Raw genomic sequence first — 18841 nt, 5'->3', positions numbered from 1 at the left:
GCGAAAGAAAGAAAAAGGGGAAAGAAAGAGAGAACAGAGAAGGAGAGAGAAAGGAAGAGGGGAAAGAAAGAGAGAACAGAGAGAGAGAAATAAATAAAGAACAGAGAGAGAAAGAAAGAGAGGAAAGAAAGAGAGAACAGAGAGGGAGAGAGAGAAAGAAAAGGGGAAAGAAAGAAAGAACAGAGAGGGAGAAAGAAAGAACAGAGGAAAAAAAAAGAAAGAAAGAAAGAATGAAAGAGAAAGAAAGAAAGAACAGTGAGAGAGAAAGAAAGGGTAAAGAAAGAAGGAACAGAGCGGGAGAGAGAAAGAAAGAGGGGAAAACAAGAAAGAACAGAGAGAACGAAAGAGAATGAGAAAGAAAGAACAGAGAGAGAAAGATGGGACAGAAAAAAAGAACAGAGGGAGAAAGAAAGAGGGGAAAGAAAGACAGAAAAGAGAGCGAGAAAGAAAGAATGAGAAAGAAAGAAAGAACAGAGAGGAAGAGAGAAAGAAAGAGGGGTAAATAAAGAAAGAACAAAGAGAAAGAAAGAGAATGAGAAAGAAAGAAGAAACATAGAGAAAGAAAGAAAGAACAGAGAAAGAAAGAGGGAAAAGAAAGAGAACAGAGAGAGAAGGAAAGAGGGGAAAGAAAGAACAGAGATACAGAAAGAAAGAAGAAAGGAGAGATAGAAAGAAAGGGGAAAGAAAGAAATAACTGAGGGAAAGGAAGCAAGAGGGGAAAGAAAGAAAGAACAGAGAGAGAAGGAAAGAGGGGAAATAAAGAAAGAACAGAGAGAGAAAGAGAAAGAAAAAAAGAAAGAGAAAGAAAAAAAGAACAGAGAGCGAGAAAGAACAGAGAGAGAAAGAAAGGGGAAAGAAAGAAAGAACAGAGAGGGAAAGAGAAAGAGAAAGAAAGAGGGGAAAGAAAGAACAGAGAGAGAAAAAGAAAGAAAGAAAGAAAGAAAGAAAGAAAGAAAGAAAAGAAAAAGAACAGAGCAAGAAAGAGGGGAAAGAAAGAGAACAGAGAGAGAAAGAAAGAACAGAGAGAGAAAGAAAAAGGGGAAGGAATGAAAGAACAGAGAGAGAAAGAAAGAACAGAGAGAGAAAGAAGAGAGAACAGAGAGCGAGTGAAAGAAAGAGGAGAAAGAAAGAACAGAGAGAGAGAGAAAGAAAGGGGAAAGAAAGAAAACAGAGAGAAAGAAAGCAAGAGGAGAAAGAGAGAAAGAAAGAGGGAAAGAAAGAACAGAGATAGAGAGAAAGAAAGAGGGGAAAGAAAGAAAGAACAGAGAGAAAGAAAGAGGGTAAAGGAAGAAAGAACAGAGAGAAAGAGAAAGGAAAAAAAGAAAGAGAAAGAAAAAGAACAGAGAGGGAGAGAAAGAAAAAGAGCGAGGGGAAAGAGAGAACAGAGAGACGGAGAAAGAAAGAACAGAGAAACAGAAAGAAAGAACAGAGAGAGAAAGAAAGAACAGAGAAAGAAAGAGAAGAGAGAAAGAGAAAGAAGGAACAGAGAGAAATAAAGAACAGAGAGAGAGAAAAAAGAAAGAGAAAAAAAGAACAGAGAGAGAGAAAGAACAGAGAGAAAGAAAAAGGAGAAAACGAAAGAGGGGAAAGAAAGAACAGAGAGACAGAGAAATAAGGAACAGAGAGAGAAAGAAAGAACAGAGAGAAAAAAGAACAGAGAGAGAGAAGGAAAAAAGAGAGATTAGAGAGAGAAAGAAAAGACACAGAGAGAAAGAAAGATTAGAGAGGGAAATAAAGAACAGAGAGAGAGAGAAAAAACCAGTGAGAGAAAGAAAGAACAGAGAGAAAGAAAGAAACAGAGAGAGAAAGAAAGATTCTATAAAGATACTATAGCAGCCCGGCTCCTATTGTAGTGCCAACCTGAGCCTCCCGATGCAGGACATATCATGATCCACTCGCATGGCCGGCATCCCTGATTCCAAGGCGATCCTGCTGTCTGCGCTGTCTGAGGAGGACATGGTGATGGATCTGAAGAAATCTAGAATTCCCTGAAGTGCCTCCATGGTTCTGTCACAGTCTCCTCCCGAAATTACTTCATTTCCGGTCAGCTTCCAGCACATCACTTCCGGTAGAACGTCACGTGTGAGTTTTAAAGTACTCCTCTGTGCTCCTCCGTGTACTCCTGTGTCTGCGGGAAAAGTAAGCTCCCGGCCGGGACAGCGGGGCAGACTCTCTCAAAATCGGGACTGTTCAGCTGGATCTGGGACAGTTGGGAGGTATGAATGGTCCCCAACATACACCTTGTACACGTACGGCTCTGCACACCTTATACACACACAGTTCCTCTTTGTATGCCTCGTACACACACGGCTCCGCTTCGTACACCTCGCACACACACGGCTCCACTCAGTACACACATGGCTCCACTACGTAAACCTTGTACACACACAGTTCTGCTCCATTCCGTACACACACGGCTCAGCTCCGTACACTTCGAACACACAGGGCTCCATTTCGTACACCCCGTACACACGCGGGCTCCACTACGTACATCCCATACATACATATGGCTCCGTACACTTCATACACAGAAGGCTCCATTCCGTACACCTCGTTCACACATGGCTCCGCTCTGTACACCTCGTACACACACGGCTCCGCTCTGTACACCTCATATACACACGGCTTCACTTCATACACCTCGCACACACACACGGCTCCGCTCCGTTCATCTCGTACACACACGGCTCCACTCTGTAAAACCTCGTACACACGACTCCACTCTGTACACCTCGTACACACACAGCTCTGCTACCTCCACCCTGTAAACCCCTCCTGACCCCACATATAAACTCCCCCTCATCCTGCACCATGACAACCATCACAGCAAAGTCCTGCATACACTGAGGCCCCTGATCATGTGACCCTTGACTCCTCCCCTCCTGTGACCTCATCACAGGTCCTGTGCGCACAGAGCAGCCTAGCAACATCATTGCTGGGATTTATCAGTGAGGGGCTGCGGTGGGTCTCTCTGGGAGGGCGAGGAATGGATGGGGTCGGTGCATGGGGGGGTGGCGGCTCAATGCAGTGCGGGAGAGTAAAATCCTGATCGAGACAGCGGGGCAGGCTGTGGAAATCAGGACCCTCCCGCTGGATCAGAGACGGTTGGGAGGCTTGCATATCATTAACTGAAAAGAAAGATTAAATAACAACCACAAGACGGATTTCATTAACCATGGTATCATTGTAATCAGTATAAAGGCCTCTCTTAGGCTGATGTCTCCCCCATTCAATATCGGCAGTTGGAGCAGCACATCGAATTTTAGGGTGCCAACCTCCGCAGTCAGGTAGAACTATAGTTAAAAGGGACCTATTAGGGTCAACGTAGGATTGATTTATTATATCCCATTTAATCCCAGCAATACATTTTTAATCCCAAACATCGTTCCTATTTAAAGGGCCTGGTAGGTGTTTTTTTTCTTTTTTCTCTTTTGGTTTGAGAAAAATGTTTATCCTCTAATGAATCTGTGAATTATCACTCTTAACTAAAGTAAATAAAAATAAAATTTGATAGGGTTTTTGCTCTTTCTCTGGTTTTTCATGAGCCCATGAGGTGCCAAAACAGCAGAACTCCCCATTAGTGACCCCAATTTACAAACTTACAAACTACACCTCTCAATGAATTAATCTAGTAGTGCAGTGATCATATTAATATCACAGGTGTGTCACAGAACTTCATACCATTGGGCAGTGAAGAAAAAATACCTACATTTTTACCACCAAAATTTTGTTTTAGCTCAAAATTTTACATTTTCACACACAAAGTGGGTAAAAATGGCACCAAAATTTGTCATACAACATCTACTGAATGTGGCAATTCCCCATATGTGGCTGTACAGTACTACTTAGCTGTCAAGGTCTGCCTTGAATTTCTGTTACGGTCCTTCTAGGGTTAATCCTGTGTGGCCTCTCTTTGGTTTGGGGAGGGCCATAAGTAACCACACTGGTGCTATGCTTGCTGTCAGTGATACGTCCGTTCCTGGCTGAGTAGCTGACCTTTGTATACCTGTGTATATTTCCTGCTTCTGTACGATTGCTCTGTGTAGGACCCAGTCTGTTTCCTGTTTGATATTTGTCTGCTGATTCTGTACTTTCTGTGTTACTCTTGGTTCTGCTACGTCCCTGACTTCCCGTCCTCCTGTCCACCTGGTACTGCGTTTCTCTCTCAGGCTTCTGACTCCCGGCTTGCTTCTTACCACTCTTTTTACTGACTATTCTCATGGCTCTGCTGGGTCCCACTATCCCTGCTAGGAGTTCGGGACCTAGCTCCACCCCCAGTCACTTTCCCAGTGGTCACATGTTACAGGTCCTATTCCTCATGCAGCACACTTTCAGTCGTGTTCACATTCCACTGCAGGAGTCCTCGTCGGGTTTCCCCAGCACGTCTTTGGACACGCGTACAGTCTCTGGTGGTGAGTCTGATACAGTGTCCATCACATTATCATTGACCTCTAAAAGTTTTTCCCTCTTTCTATGGGGGGGCTTTCTGGGACATTTGTGTGTGTGTGTTATGGATCTCTGCGTGCCCTATCTGAACAGGTTAGTAATCTCACTCAGATGATGCAAAAGCTGTCTGCTGAGCAGAGAACCCTGGCTCAGTGTCAGCAGCAAGTTCAGCTTATCACCCTGAGTCTAATGAGCAAACCCAACGTACTAACCAGTCCCTGGAGCAAATTCTGTGGTGTTTGGCCTCTACCAGGCAGGATGATTGGTGCGATGCTTTGCCTTTGGCTGAGTTTGCTTTCAACAGTCGTGTCAGTCAGACCACTGGTATGTCTCTCTTCCTTGTTAACTATGGGTTTAATCCGCATTTTGGGGAGTTCTCACACTTGTACTCTGGTTGTCCTGGGGCTGAAGGGACTGTGCAGTGTATGAAAGGGCTGTGCACTGAGGTCCATCGTAATATCTCCAAGGCTCAGGGGAGGTATACGTTTTTTGCAGACAAGAAAAGGGTCTCAGGTCCTACGTTTCAGGTTGGGAGAAGGTCTGGTTATCCACACGTAACAAAAGGCTCAAGGTTCCCTCTGCCAAGTTGGCTCCAAAGTTCATTGGTCCGTACGAAATTGTGGAGATTATTAATCCGGTAGCCTGTAGGTTACGTCTCCCAGCTTCATTCAAAATTTCCAACGTGTTCCACAAGTCCCTTTTAAAACCCTTGGGAACTGTTGAGGAGGATTCTTTGTCTGCTGTTCCCCCGGTGTTGGTGGAGGGTCACAAGGAGTATGAGGTGGCATGCATTGTTGATTCTCTACACATGCACCATACCTTGCAGTATCTGGTACACTGGAGGGGGTATGTTCCAGAGAATCGGTCGTGGATCCTGGCTCATTCGGTACATGCTGATCGTCAAGGTCTGCCTGGAATTTCTGTTACGGTCCATCTAGGGTTATTCCTGTGTGGCATCTCTTTGGTTTGGGGAGGGCCATAAGTAGCCACACTGGTGCTATGCTCGTTGTCAATGATACATCCATTCCTGGCTGAGTAGCTGACCCTTGTATACCTGTGTATATTGACAGGTTCTGTACGATTGCTCTGTGTAGGACCCGGTCTGTTTCTCATTTGATATTCGTCTTCTGATTCTGTTTCTGTGCTTTCTGTATTACTCTTGGTTCTGCCCCGGATACGTCCCTGACTTCCTGTCCGCCTGTTTTCCCAGAACTGCGTTTCTCTCTCTGGCTTCTGACTCCCGGCTTGCTTCTTACCACTCTTCTCATTTTAATCGCTTGTTACTGCGCTACCCTCTGGTCTGACTTCGGCTTTACTGACTATTCTCCTGCCTCTGCTGGGTCCCACTATCCCTGCTAGGAGTTTAGGACCTAGCTCCACCCCCAGTCACTCCCCCAATGGTCACGTGTTGCAGGTCCTGTTCCTCCTGCAGCACACGTTCAGCTGTGTTTGCATTCCACTGCAGGAGTCCTCGGGTTTCCACAGCACATCTTTGGACATACGTACAGTCTCTGGTGGTGAGTCTGATACGTTGTCCATCAGATTAGCCATATAGAGAGACTCGGGAGGAACGGAGCGCTATTTGCCTCCAGGAGTGTAGATTTTCCTAAAACAGTTTGCGCACTCCATATACAATTCTAATTGCTAGAAGAGCAGAATCCCCCCTCAAGTGACCCCATTTTAGAAAATATACCCCTTGGGGAATTTATCTACAGGTGTAGTGATGATTTTGACTCCATGGGTATTTTCCAGAAACAAGCAGTAATGAATGTTGCCAAGTTAAAATTGCAAACTGTTGTTGTAGTGACCAGTACGTTGCAGTCACCAGTACGTTATGCCCAGCCTGTGCTTCTGGAGGCATGCACCCATAAGTTAGGCAAGCTCTCATCACTTCAGAAATGCCAAACCTGGATGCAGTATGTGGCTTAGGTACCACTGTGGGGCTCAGAAGGGAGAGGGCATTTGGATTTGAGATCACCGAATTTCTTGAATTTCTTTTGGCTGGTAAGAAGCCATTTCGCTTTTCCAGAGCCTTTGTGCTACCTGTAACATGGAAACCCCCTATGTTTCCATTAACAGATGACAGACCTGAGTGAGGACTTGCTTTTTTTGGTGGATTGAGTTGAAGATTTATTGGGAACATTTTATATAACGTTTGGGATCACAGTTATCTGGCACTCTACGCTGACCACTTACTTTGGGGTTTCCATCTAAATCTTTGAGTGATGTGATTTAGATGAAATCCCAAAGGGATCCATTCACTATAATGAGGCAGCAGAGTTACTCTGGACTCTGTCTGACCTCTGTTCAGCGGTGTCCTTTTTTTCAGAAGTTCACAAAACTGTGGCAGACGGCACTTTTATGCATTCCTAAAAAGACGGACCCCCCGGATCACAGGTCAGACGGCATCTACAGCGCCTCCATCTGCTTCATTATAGGGAATCTTCTGCCAGAGGTTCTGTCTGAATCACGTATTTCAGAGATTTACACGGAAACCCCGATGTAAGTGCTCAGCGCAGAGCACAGGATAAATGTGCACCGAGCCTTGCTGCAATCTTTGAGATGCAGAATGAAAAAATCAGCAGCAAATGAAGAATTGGTCTTATATATTTTTTACGCTGTTCCTCATGCGGTATAAGTAACATAGTAACATAGTTTTGAAGGCTGAAGGAAGACCTTATGTCCATCTAGTTCGGCCTATTTTTAGTGCAGCTGTTCTGCATTGTTGAACCTGGGGAAGGCAAAAAACCCACAGAGTAGAAGCCAATTTTCTCCATAGGGAAAAAAATTCCTTCCCCTAAGCTGGGTCAACCATCTACCTATGATATTCTGTTATTCGTAACCTTCTATACTGTTACTCACAAGAAAAGCATCCATTTCTTTCTTAAATTCATTCAGTGAGTTGGCCATCACCACTTCCTCAGGAAGAGAATTCCAGAGCCTCACTGCTCTTACCGTGAAGAACCCTCTTCTATGCTGGTGCAGAAATTGTCTTTCCTCCAAACGAGGAGAATGCCCCCTTGTTCTTGTCACAGTCCTTGGTACAAACAGTTCATTGGAGAGATCTCTGTATTGCCCTCTGATATACTTGTACATATATATTAAGTCTCCCCTAAGTCTTCTCTTTTCTAGAGTAAATAGACCTAATTTTGATAACCTTTCTGGGTATTGTAGTGAACCAACTCCATTTATCATTTTAGTAGCCCGCCTTTGAACCCTTTCAAGTTCAGTAATGTCTTTCTTGAGCACCGGTGTCCAAAATTGCACACAATACTCCAAGTGATTAGGCAACTTTATTCTTCGGGTCAGTGCGATTACAGCGATACCAGATTATTATTTGTTTGGCGGCTGTCACACACTAAAAGATTTTTTTAATGCAAAAAATAGTTTTTGTATCACCATATTTTGAGAGCTATAATTTTTCCATATTTTGGCCCACAGAGTCATGTGATAGCTTGTTTTTTGCAGGACGAGTTGACATTTTTATTGGTACCATTTTCGGGCACATGATATTTTTTGATCGCTTTCTATTCCAATTTTTGGGAAGCACAATGAGCAAAAACCGTCAATTCATGATTTTTTTTTTTTTTTGGGTGGGGGGGGTTAATGCCTTTCCGTGTGTGGTAAAATTGATAAGGCAGTTTTATTTTTTGGGTCAGTACGATAAGGCTGGAGTCACACTAGCGTTGAATACGGACGAGTGCTATGCGAGAAAACATGGCATAGCACTCGGACCACTGTTAATCTATGGGGCAGCTCCCATCACCGTTTTTTTTCTCGAGCATATTCTACGTGCGAGTGAAATCGTTGCGATTGTCGGTGTATATCGGCCTAGTCTCGCCAATACAAGTCTATGGGTGTGAGAAAAAAATCAGACACCACACGGACCCAGGGCCGGCGTTATGGGCAGGCAGACCAGGCAGCTGCCTAGGGCCCCCGCTCCTCCAGGGGCCCCCAGCCAGCGGCACATCACACAGCCACTATGGGGCCCCTGTGAGGCAGGAGGGCCCGCCTGCCCCAGCGCCGACTCCCGCCGCCGCACTGAAGGAGGCAGTGATGGGGGAGAGAGCGTCAGCTGACGCTCCCTCTCCCATCATTCCCCGCTCTGCCTCTGACACAGCGGGGGCGCAATGACGTCATTGCGCTCTCACTGTGTGCAGGAGGAAACAGGAGCAGCCAGCAGCGCGGGCATGAGGAGAAGGTGAGGAGTGTTGTTTTTTTTTTTTTTAAATCAGTGCGAGTACTAGACTGTGGGGCCACTTTGGGGGGGACTATATACCATGCTGGGGGGGCGCTATATACCATGCTGGGGGGCTATATACCATGCTGGGAGGGCCATATACCATGCTGGGCTGTATTATACCATGCTGGGGGGACTATATGTATACCATGCTCGGCTGTATTATACCATGCTGGGGGGGCTATATACCATGCTGGGGGGCTATATACCATGCTGGGAGGGCCATATACCATGCTGGGCTGTATTATACCATGCTGGGGGGCTATATACCATGCTGGGCTGTATTATACCATGCTGGGGGGGCTATATACCATGCTGGGCTGTATTATACCATGCTGGGGGTCTATATACCATGCTGGGCTGTATTATACCAGGCTGGGGGCTATATACCATGCTGGGCTGTATTATACCATTCTTTGGGGCTATATACCACGCTGGGCTGTATTATACCATTCTGGGGGGGGCTATATACCATGCTGGCCTGTATTACACCATTCTGGGGGGGCTATATACAGTACCATGCTGGGCTGTATTATACCATACTGGGCTGCATTATTCCATTCTGGGGTGCTATATATCATGCTGGGCTGTATTATACCATGCTGGGGGGATATATACCATGCTGGGCTGTATTATACCATACTGGGCTGTATTATTCCATTCTGGGGTGCTATATACCATGCTGGGCTGTATTATACCATGCTGGACTGTATTATACCATGCTGGGCGGGCTATATTATACAATGCTGGGCTGTATTATACAGCCCAGCATGGTATACAGCCTGTATACCATGGTGGGCTGTATACCATGGTGGGCTGGGCTGTATACTATGCGGTGTGTTATATACCATGTAGGGTACATTTTACACTATATTCTATAGGGGGAGGCTGTGTTAAATAATATGAAGGGCTACATTATATTCTATGGGGAGGTGGGCTGTATTATATTCTATGGGGGACGCTGTATTATAGTTATTATATGAGGAGGGCTACATTGTATTCTATGGAGGGGCTACATTATACTATATAAGGGGCTTCATTATATCCCATGAGGGGGTTGCCATATATTCTATGGAGGGGCTGCATTATACTATATGGGGGGTGGGACTGCATTATATACTATGGGGAGTTACATTATATTCTGTGGAGTGGCTGCATTATATTCTATGGGGGTTACATTATATTGTATGGCGGGGCTGCATTATACTCTGTGGGGTGGCTGCATTATACTATATGTGGGCTGCATTATGCTGTATCGAGGACTATGGGGAATACATTATATGAAGAACTATGGGGTGCATTATGCTATGGGAAGTGATTTGTACTACATGGGTGACTATGGCGGTGCATTATACTATATGGAGTGTATTATACGGAGGACTGAGCAGTGTATTTTAATATATGGAGGGCTATGAGGAGTGTAGTATACTATATGGAGGACTGAGCAGTGTATTTTAATATATGGAGAGCTATAAGGAGTGTATTATACTATATGGAGGACTTTGGGGCAGATTATATTATATGGAGGCCTATGGGGTGTAAACTGTAGATGTCCTGCTGATAACATGATACTGTATGGTGATCTGTTAGGGTGGTTTCACATTAACGTTGCAGGCCGCTAAGCCCCCCGCTCTCTGCCGCACCTCCTTCGGTAGCTCCGCCTACGGGCGCATGACGCTTTAGCACTGGGGACGCACACGGCCGCCGCTAAGCCCCGCCACCTGCCGCGCCTCCTCTGGTAGCTCCGCCTATGTGCGCATGACGCTGCATGCGTCCTGCATCCCCTATCTTTAGCACTGGGGACGCAGGCTGTGCGCAGGTATGTGTTTGGCGGTGCATGCGTCCTTTTGACGGTGCGCCGAGCGCACCAAATTGCAACAGGTTGCGTTTGGCGCTGGTCGGCGCACCGTCAAAAGGACGCATGCGCTGCCAAACGCATATCTGCGCACGGCCTGCGTCCCCAGTGCTAAAGATAGGGGACGCAGGACGCATGCAGCGTCATGCGCCCGTAGGCGGAGCTACCGGAGGAGGCGCGGCAGGTGGCGGGGCTTAGCGGCGGCCGTGTGCAGGCCGATGCTGCGGCCTGAAACGCTAATGTGAAACCACCCTTAGGGTGTGTGCACACGTTGCGGATTAGTCTGCGGCTTTTTCTGCAGAGAATCCATATCTCTTGGCAGAAACTGCAGGGTAAAACACATGCATTTTTTCTGCGGATTCCTAGCATGTGTACAGCGGATTTGATGCAGGTTCTAGTGCGGTTTGGCAGTGTGAATGAGAGAGAGAGAGATTGATTTGTATGTCCCGGAACATACACTGCAGCTGCGGTCCCGCAAAAAAGACGTAACATGCTGCGGAAAATAAACCGCAGCAAATCGGCGCGGAATTTTCCGCAGCATGTGCACGGCGGATTTGGTTTTCCATAGGTTTACATTGTACTGTAAACTGCATGGAAACCGCAGCAAAAACCGCAACGTGTGCACACACCCTTAGTGATCGTTCTGTTCCCATCATTCTTTCTCAGATGGTGGAAAGAGGCCGGGAAACAAGCATTGAACAACTTCAATTTTGACGATCATTTAGCGGCCCGAACTCAGTGCATGTAAATACAATCGAAATGCTTCTGTGTGATGTGCAGTATGTTAGCATTTGGGGCTCCATTTTAAACTTTGCCTAGGGCCCCACTTTGCCTAAAACCGGCCCTGCACGGACCATCCATGTAGCTTGCAACAAATACGCACACATTTTCCTCATAGCAGCCCACTGAGCCATTAAATTCAATGAGGAAAATCAGTGAGAAATGTAATGCCATACGGATGTCATACGGATACATAGGTGCAAGAAAATCACATCATCGCATTGCAAACACATTACACACGGATGACCATATGGAGAATATTTGTGCGACTCTTGGCCGAGAGTCTTTTTTTATGTTTTGGCGCTTTTACACAATAAAAACTATTTTATAGACAAAATAATTATTTTTTTCATCTCTTTTTCTGAGAGCTATCATTTTTTTTATTTATTCTCTGATGGAGCTGTATGGTGGCATGTTTTTGTGAGACAAGATGACGTTTTCAGCGGTACCATGGTTATTTATATCTGTCTTTTTTATCGTGTTTAATTCCATTTTTTTATTTATTTTTTATGGCATGCACTAAAGGGGTTAACTAGTGGGACAGGTTTATTGGTTGGGTCGTTGTGGATGCGGCAATACCAAATATGTGTACTTTTATTGTTTATGTTTTTTCATTCAAATATTTATTTATATATACAATATCTTTTGGTTTTTAATAATTTTTGATTTTTTAATTTTTTTTCCAATTATTTAATTTTTTTTCTTTTTTTTTAACTTTTTTTTCTAACTTTTTTACTTAGTCCCACTATGGGATTATGATTTTTTGCAGGCTGATCGCTTATATAGCATGGGAATGCAGCAGCATCCCCATGCTGTAGAAGCTGTCAGCTCTGCACTGACAGACAAACTTGCTCATCATGTACTGCGCATGATTAGCAAGAATCCTAGTTCCCGTGACCAAGGTGTCGTCATGACGACATCGGGTCACCATGGCAACGATCGGGACCTCGCGTCACGCCGTGAGCCTTCCGATGCAAAGGCAGGGGTCCCGTCAGCCCTCTTCCAGCTCCCGGAATGCTGTAATCTCCTTCGATTGCAGCAATTCTGGGGTTAAAGTGGTGGGAGCGGTGCGTGACTGCACCTGTGCGCTGGCGATCGCGCAGATGTAATAATCCGTCCCTGGTTAAATAGGCCCTGGTCACAAGGACGCATTATTAAATCTAATGTCAGAAAAGGGGTTAAAAAGTGTTTTTCCTGCCAAAACATCAGTATTTGCAACAAATACAAGTGAAATGAGCCCGGCAGAACACGTCTAGTTGGAATGTGGCCGGAAGTGCGCCCATTGCATCATATTACCGCCTGTGTCGGCATCGGAGAATCTTCACAGCATGCGCCAAGGATTCACAGGTCTGTAGTCGTGTAGAGTGACTGCAGAGTTTAGTGCCAAACCTGGACAACCCCTTTAATGCATTACACATTTTCTAATTCACAGTGCCTAAAAGGAATTCTGGCACACTGTACCAAATCTACTGCCACGTGACAATCTTTTCACTCAGCAGTTGTAGGATGGGTACCGGTCCATCACTAATTTCAGTGGGCAACCCCTATCTATAGACACAGATAGAGATACCTTACCTTCTCCGACTGTACATGTGAATTTTTCTCCAGTCGCTCTTTTTCTCTCACATTTGATATTTTGAAATGTCCCAGAAAATGATAATGCATTAGTGCTATAAATGCAAAGTTGAAGAATTATCGTGAAACGTCTAAGAAAAGAGAGAGTCCTGATATCAAGGTCATTTTGAACAGTGCAAGAAATTGTGCCAGAACCTCCTTCAACAAGATCCAGGTAAGGTGGACTTTGAGTTATATATTCACCAGACAGGCCTGGAAAAAATAGACATAATTAATAATCACATCTCACTGTGGCATAATAGTACCGCCACATAGTAACTATATATTAGCCATAACAAAGTGACTGAATTGTGCCGCCACATAGTGACTACTGTCAGACAGTGTCTACTATACAGTGACTGAATAGTACTGCCACATAGTGTTGTGTTACTATGCCATCACTGAGTAATATTTCCACATAGTGACTGCATAGTACACAAAAACAGTGATTGAAGGCCAGCTAATACTGCTACTAGGTGACTAATAATAAAACCAGTCAATATGTATCAACAACAAAAAACAGCAGTTAAATTATACAGGAAGGTAAAGATAAGTTGACAGGCCTGAAATAAGGAAAGAAAGCCATAAAACACTGAAGAAACTGTACAGGTAGTGTGTGACAGCACAACAGTAAAGAAGATTAGTGTGTGGGGAACCGGCTGCTGAATTACCAGCTGTTACAATGTGTTACCCATAGCCATATACAATATTTTGAGGTCATCTTGCCTGTGTTTGAAATAAAGAGCTTGAAATGGGTTGGAAACAGTCCTAGGAGACCTCAGAGTGTTACATATCTTTTCAGGGCAACTTGAGACTTTTGGTTCCTTGTAAAAAAAAAAAAAAAATTTGGAAAAGCTGTAGATTTTTAATTTTCAGAAGATATGTTCATCTCTAGAACTTGATTTATTGCATGAGTTTATCCATAATTGTGCTTTATTTTCTACGGGATTTAGGTGCAATTATTTATCTGTCAGTAGACGATGATGATGATGTACAACAGTCCAATACGTGACAAGATGGTATGGGTTGCTAAAAAAAAAAGTAACGTGGCAGCAGCATCCAAGATAGAAAAACTGAATTTCTCTTTATTACTTTATCACAACAGGCCCAAACCATCAATGCTCCAAAAGAGATCTGCATGGAGGAATGGGCCAACATACCAACAACAGTGTGTGCCAACCTTGTGAAGACTTACAGAAAACGTCTGACCTCTGTCATTGCCAACAAAGGATATATCACAAAGTATTGAGATGAAATTTTGTTAATGACCAAATACTTATTTTCCACCATAATTTGTGGCACTTCTCCAAGACATACAATCGTGGTACCTTAATGATGTTACTGTAGCTACGGAGGCCAAAAAGTAAACCTGACAGCAGCATTTGAACATTATACTATTTGAAGCCATAACCATAGAAGTGTTCACTCCACATATATAAAGCAATCCCACAATTGAAAATTATACACCAATTGCTCCATGTCAACATAGCAGCTCTTCCGCATTGCTCTGCAACGGGGCGTGACTGCTGATGTCATGCTGATTGACAGCCGCCTCCCCACAGTTAGGCAGGGGGGAGACCACTTGTAATTAACATCGTGTTGACAGTTATGTCCGGACAACAGAGAAAAGCGGAAGAGAAGCTGCTCTTCCAATGTGATGTCAAGGGAAGCTGCTATATTGCTGGCTGGAGTGGTCTGTGACCGCTCTGTGCCGGCCCAGCAGAGATTGGTGCTGGGAACAACAGGCAGGTATTAGCAACCTCAGGAGATGACTGTGCTGCTACTGAAGAAAAATCTCTATGCAAAGACCAACACCGATCTAACCGCCACATGGTGACATATACTGGTAGATACCAGTCCTTCAGAACATATAGGAGATTACAGGGACAGTTATAGATGGTAACTTAACAGCTGATGTTTTTTCTTATGAAGACGTTTACTTTTCCCGTCTTTTCCTTCTGGCCCCGACCAACATGACAACTTCTCCAGCCATGATTCATCTGTAGAGATTACAACAAGGACACATTTGACTTCTCACGTTTCCCTCTCCGTTCCCATCTATTCCCAACCTGTGCAAACTCCTCATCCTGATGATACCCCAATACTGAGCCCATGCTGCCGTATGTGTCCCTCCTACTGCACCTGGTGCGTAGTGCACAAATAGTGCACTTCTTAGTGTCCCAAATAATAATGGCCACCACTGTGCCCCTTACATTATGATGCCTCCTTTGTGCCCTCCAGATTGTAAAATTACCTCTTAGAACAGGGCTGGGCAATTAATTTTACCAAGGGGCTACATGAGAGACCATGACTGTCTTGGAGGGCCGAACCAATAGCTTGAAATTAATTCTACTCAATAATAATTTATTAACATTAATTATATCACTTAATATTGAGCAGAATTAAGTATGCTGACACCCCCTATATATATTTGAGCCTAAGTACAGCCCCTTCTGTATATCGTATGAACCCCCCATAGCCTCCCCATATACAGCATGAGCCCCACACACAGCCTCCCCCATATGCGGCATGAGCTCTAAACAGTCTCTCCATATGCAGCATGAGCCCCACACCGCCTTCCCATATACAGCATGAGCCCGACACATCTTCCCTATATACTGCATGAGCCACACACAGCCTCACCATATACTGCATAAGCCCCGTACAGCCTCCCTATATGTACTGCATGAGCCCCACAGTCTCCCCATATACTGCATGAGGCTCCATACAGCTTCCCCATATACTGCATGAGGCTCCACACAGCCTCCCCATATATTGCATGAGCCCCACACAGCCTTCCTATATACTGCATGAGGCCCCATAGTCTCACCATGTGCAGCGTGTCACCCCCATAGAATCCCCATGTGCTGTCTGTCACCCCATAGAATCCCCATGTGCTGTCTATCACCCCCCATAGAATCCCCATGTGCTGCATGTCACCCCCATAGAATCCCCATGTGCTGCATGTCACCCCCATAGAATCCTCATGTGCTGTCTGTCACCCCATAGAATCCCCATGTGCTGTCTATCACCCCCCATAGAATCCCCATGTGCTGCATGTCACCCCCATAGAATCCCCATGTGCTGCATGTCACCCCCATAGAATCCCCATGTGCTGTCTGTCACCCCCATAGAATCCCCATGTGCTGTCTGTCACCCCCATAGAGGGCACACAGCTCCGGTATACATAGTATGGTAGGCCCACAGCTCCGCTAAACACAGTATGGAGGGTACACAGCTCCTCTGTACACAGTACAGAGTTCCTACAGCTCCGATAAACAGGCCTGCAGCTCCTCTATACACAGTATAGATCAGGACTTGTTTCCAAAATGCATCAGCTTGTTTAGATGTTCTTTTGCATACTTCTGATTCTGAATTTTATGTTAAGGATCCTGGAGAGGTTTATTTCTGATGACTTTTCCATGAAGGCCATATTTGTGCAGGTGTCTATGAACAGTAGAACCATGTACCACAACTCCAGAGTCTGCTAAATCTTTCTCAATGTCTTTTGCAGTCAAGCAGGGGTTCTGATTTGCCTCTCTAGCAATTCTTCGAGTATTTCTCACTGAAATTTTGCTTGGTCTTCCAGACCTTATCTTGACCTCCACTGTTCCTGTTAACTGCCATTTCTTAATTACATTTCAAACTGAGGAAAAGTCAACTTGAAAACACTTTGCTATCTTCTTATAGCATTCTCCTGCTTTGTGGGCCTCTACCATTTTCATTATCAGAGTGCTAGGCAACTGCTTTGAAGAACCGATGGCTGTAGTTTTTCGACACAAGGTTAGAGGAGGTTCAGTTTTTATAAAGCTGGAAAACTTGCATCACTTGGTTTTTCCTAAAGATCATAGTGAACCAGCCATATCCTTAACAGGCTAATTAAGGTCTGAAACCTTGGTCAAAGTTATCTTCGCACACAAATCTCCAAGGGTGCCCAAACTTTTGCATCGGCCCATTTTCTTTTTTGTAATATTTAAAATAAAAAAAGACAATATTTTTTGTTGTTGCCTAAAATAAAAAGGAAATATGCCATCTTTAACTTTTCCCTTTACCCTTTTAGACATCATTTCATCTTCATCTTGCTTAACTGTTCACAATAACAGTAATTTTGACCAGGGGTGGCAAAACTTTTACATGCCACTGTAAACTACTGTCGAGCAGAAAGGCATGCAGCAAGTCCATCTCACAGTGGAGACAACCGGAAGGATGATAAGTCCGCGAGACCACTCGGCTAGAGGATATTTCTCATCACTGTCGCTGAAGCTTATTGCACTCTCACTTCTCATGAAATAAAGTACAGTACCTTGCGAAAGTATTCGGCCCCCTGGAACTTTTCAACCTTTTCCCACATATCATGCTTCAAACATAAAGATACCAAATGTAAATTTTTCGTGAAGAATCAACAACAAGTGGGACACAATTGTGAAGTTGAACGAAATTTATTGGTTATTTTAAATTTTTGTGGAAATTCAAACACTGAAAAGTGGGGCGTGCAATATTATTCGGCCTCTTTAACTTAATACTTTTTTGCGCCACCTTTTGCTGCGATTACAGCTGCAAGTCGCTTGGGGTATGTCTCTATCAGTCTATCAGTTTTGTACATCGAGAGACTGAAATTCTTGCCCATTCTTCCTTGGCAAACAGCTCGAGCTCAGTGAGGTTTGATGGAGATCGTTTATGAACAGCAGTTTTCAGCTCTTTCCACAGATTCTCGATTGGATTCAGGTCTGGACTTTGACTTGGCCATTCTAACACCTGGATACGATTATTTGTGAACCATTCCATCGTAGATTTTGCTTTATGTTTGGGGTCATTGTCTTGTTGGAAGACAAATCTCCGTCCCAGTCTCAGGTCTTTTGCAGACTCCAACAGGTTTTCTTCAAGAATGGTCCTGTATTTGGCTCCATCCATCTTCTCATCAATTTTAACTATCTTCCCTGTCCCTGCTGAAGAAAAGCAGGCTCGAATCATGATGCTGCCACAACCATGTTTGACAGTGGGGATGGAGTGTTCAAGGTGATGAGCTGTGTTGCCTTTACGCCAAACATATCGTTTGGCATTGTTGCCAAAAAGTTCGATTTTGGTTTCATCTGACCAGAGCACCTTCTTCCACATGTTTGGTGTGTCTCCCAGGTTGCTTGTTGCAAACTTTAAACAACACTTTTTATGGATATCTTTAAGAAATGGCTTCCTACTTGCCACTCTTCCATAAAGGCCAGATTTGTGCAGTGTATGACTGATTGTTGTCCTATGGAGAGACTTTCCCACCTCAGCTGTAGATCTCTGCAGTTCATCCAGGGTGATCATGGGCCTCTTGGCTGCATCTCTGATCAGTCTTCTCCTTGTTTGAGATGAAAGTTTAGAGGAACGGCCGGGTCTTGGTAGATTTGCAGTGGTATGATACTCCTTCCATTTGAATATGTTCACTTGCACAGTGCTCCTTGGGATGTTTAAAGTTTTGGAAATCATTTTGTATCCAAATCCGGCTTTAAACTTCTCCACAACAGTATCACGGACCTGCTTGTTGTGTTAATTGGTCTTCATGATGCTCTCTGTGCTTCAAACAGAACCCTGAGACTATCACAGAGCAGGTGCATTTATACGGAGACTTGATTACACACATGTGGATTATATTTATCATCATTAGTCATTTAGGACAACATTGGATCATTCAGAGATCCACAATGAACTTCTGGAGTGAGTTTGCTGCACTGAAAGTAAAGGGGCAGAATAATATTGCACGCCCCACTTTTCAGTTTTTGGATTTCAATAAAAATTTAAAATAACCAATAAATTTCATTCAACTTTGCAATTGTGTCCCACTTGTTGTTGATTCTTCACCAAAAATTTACATTTGGTATCTTTATGTTTGAAGCATGATATGTGGGAAAAGGTTGAAAAGTTCC

At 44.3% G+C, this 18841-nt stretch overlaps 1 protein-coding gene across 5 annotated transcripts in view; it reads right to left on the bottom strand.

Annotated features, from left to right (window-relative positions):
* LOC141072537 (uncharacterized) overlaps positions 1 to 18841 on the bottom strand; it is a 136698-nt gene that overhangs the window by 48645 nt on the left and 69212 nt on the right. For 3 of the 5 annotated variants that reach the window (XM_073559812.1, XM_073559819.1, XM_073559808.1), the window contains exon 3: positions 12897 to 13148. The exons of the other annotated variants lie outside the window; for them this stretch is intronic. In XM_073559812.1, the coding sequence (XP_073415913.1) occupies positions 12897 to 13148 (252 nt within the window). The remainder of the gene's footprint in view (positions 1 to 12896; positions 13149 to 18841) is intronic. 5 annotated transcript variants of the gene reach the window in all.

Source organism: Dendrobates tinctorius, unplaced genomic scaffold (assembly GCF_039654945.1).
Source record: "Dendrobates tinctorius isolate UK_male_01 unplaced genomic scaffold, ASM3965494v1 ptg000014l, whole genome shotgun sequence".
NCBI lineage: Eukaryota > Metazoa > Chordata > Amphibia > Anura > Dendrobatidae > Dendrobates > Dendrobates tinctorius.
This window is presented reverse-complemented; position numbering and strand designations above follow the sequence as displayed.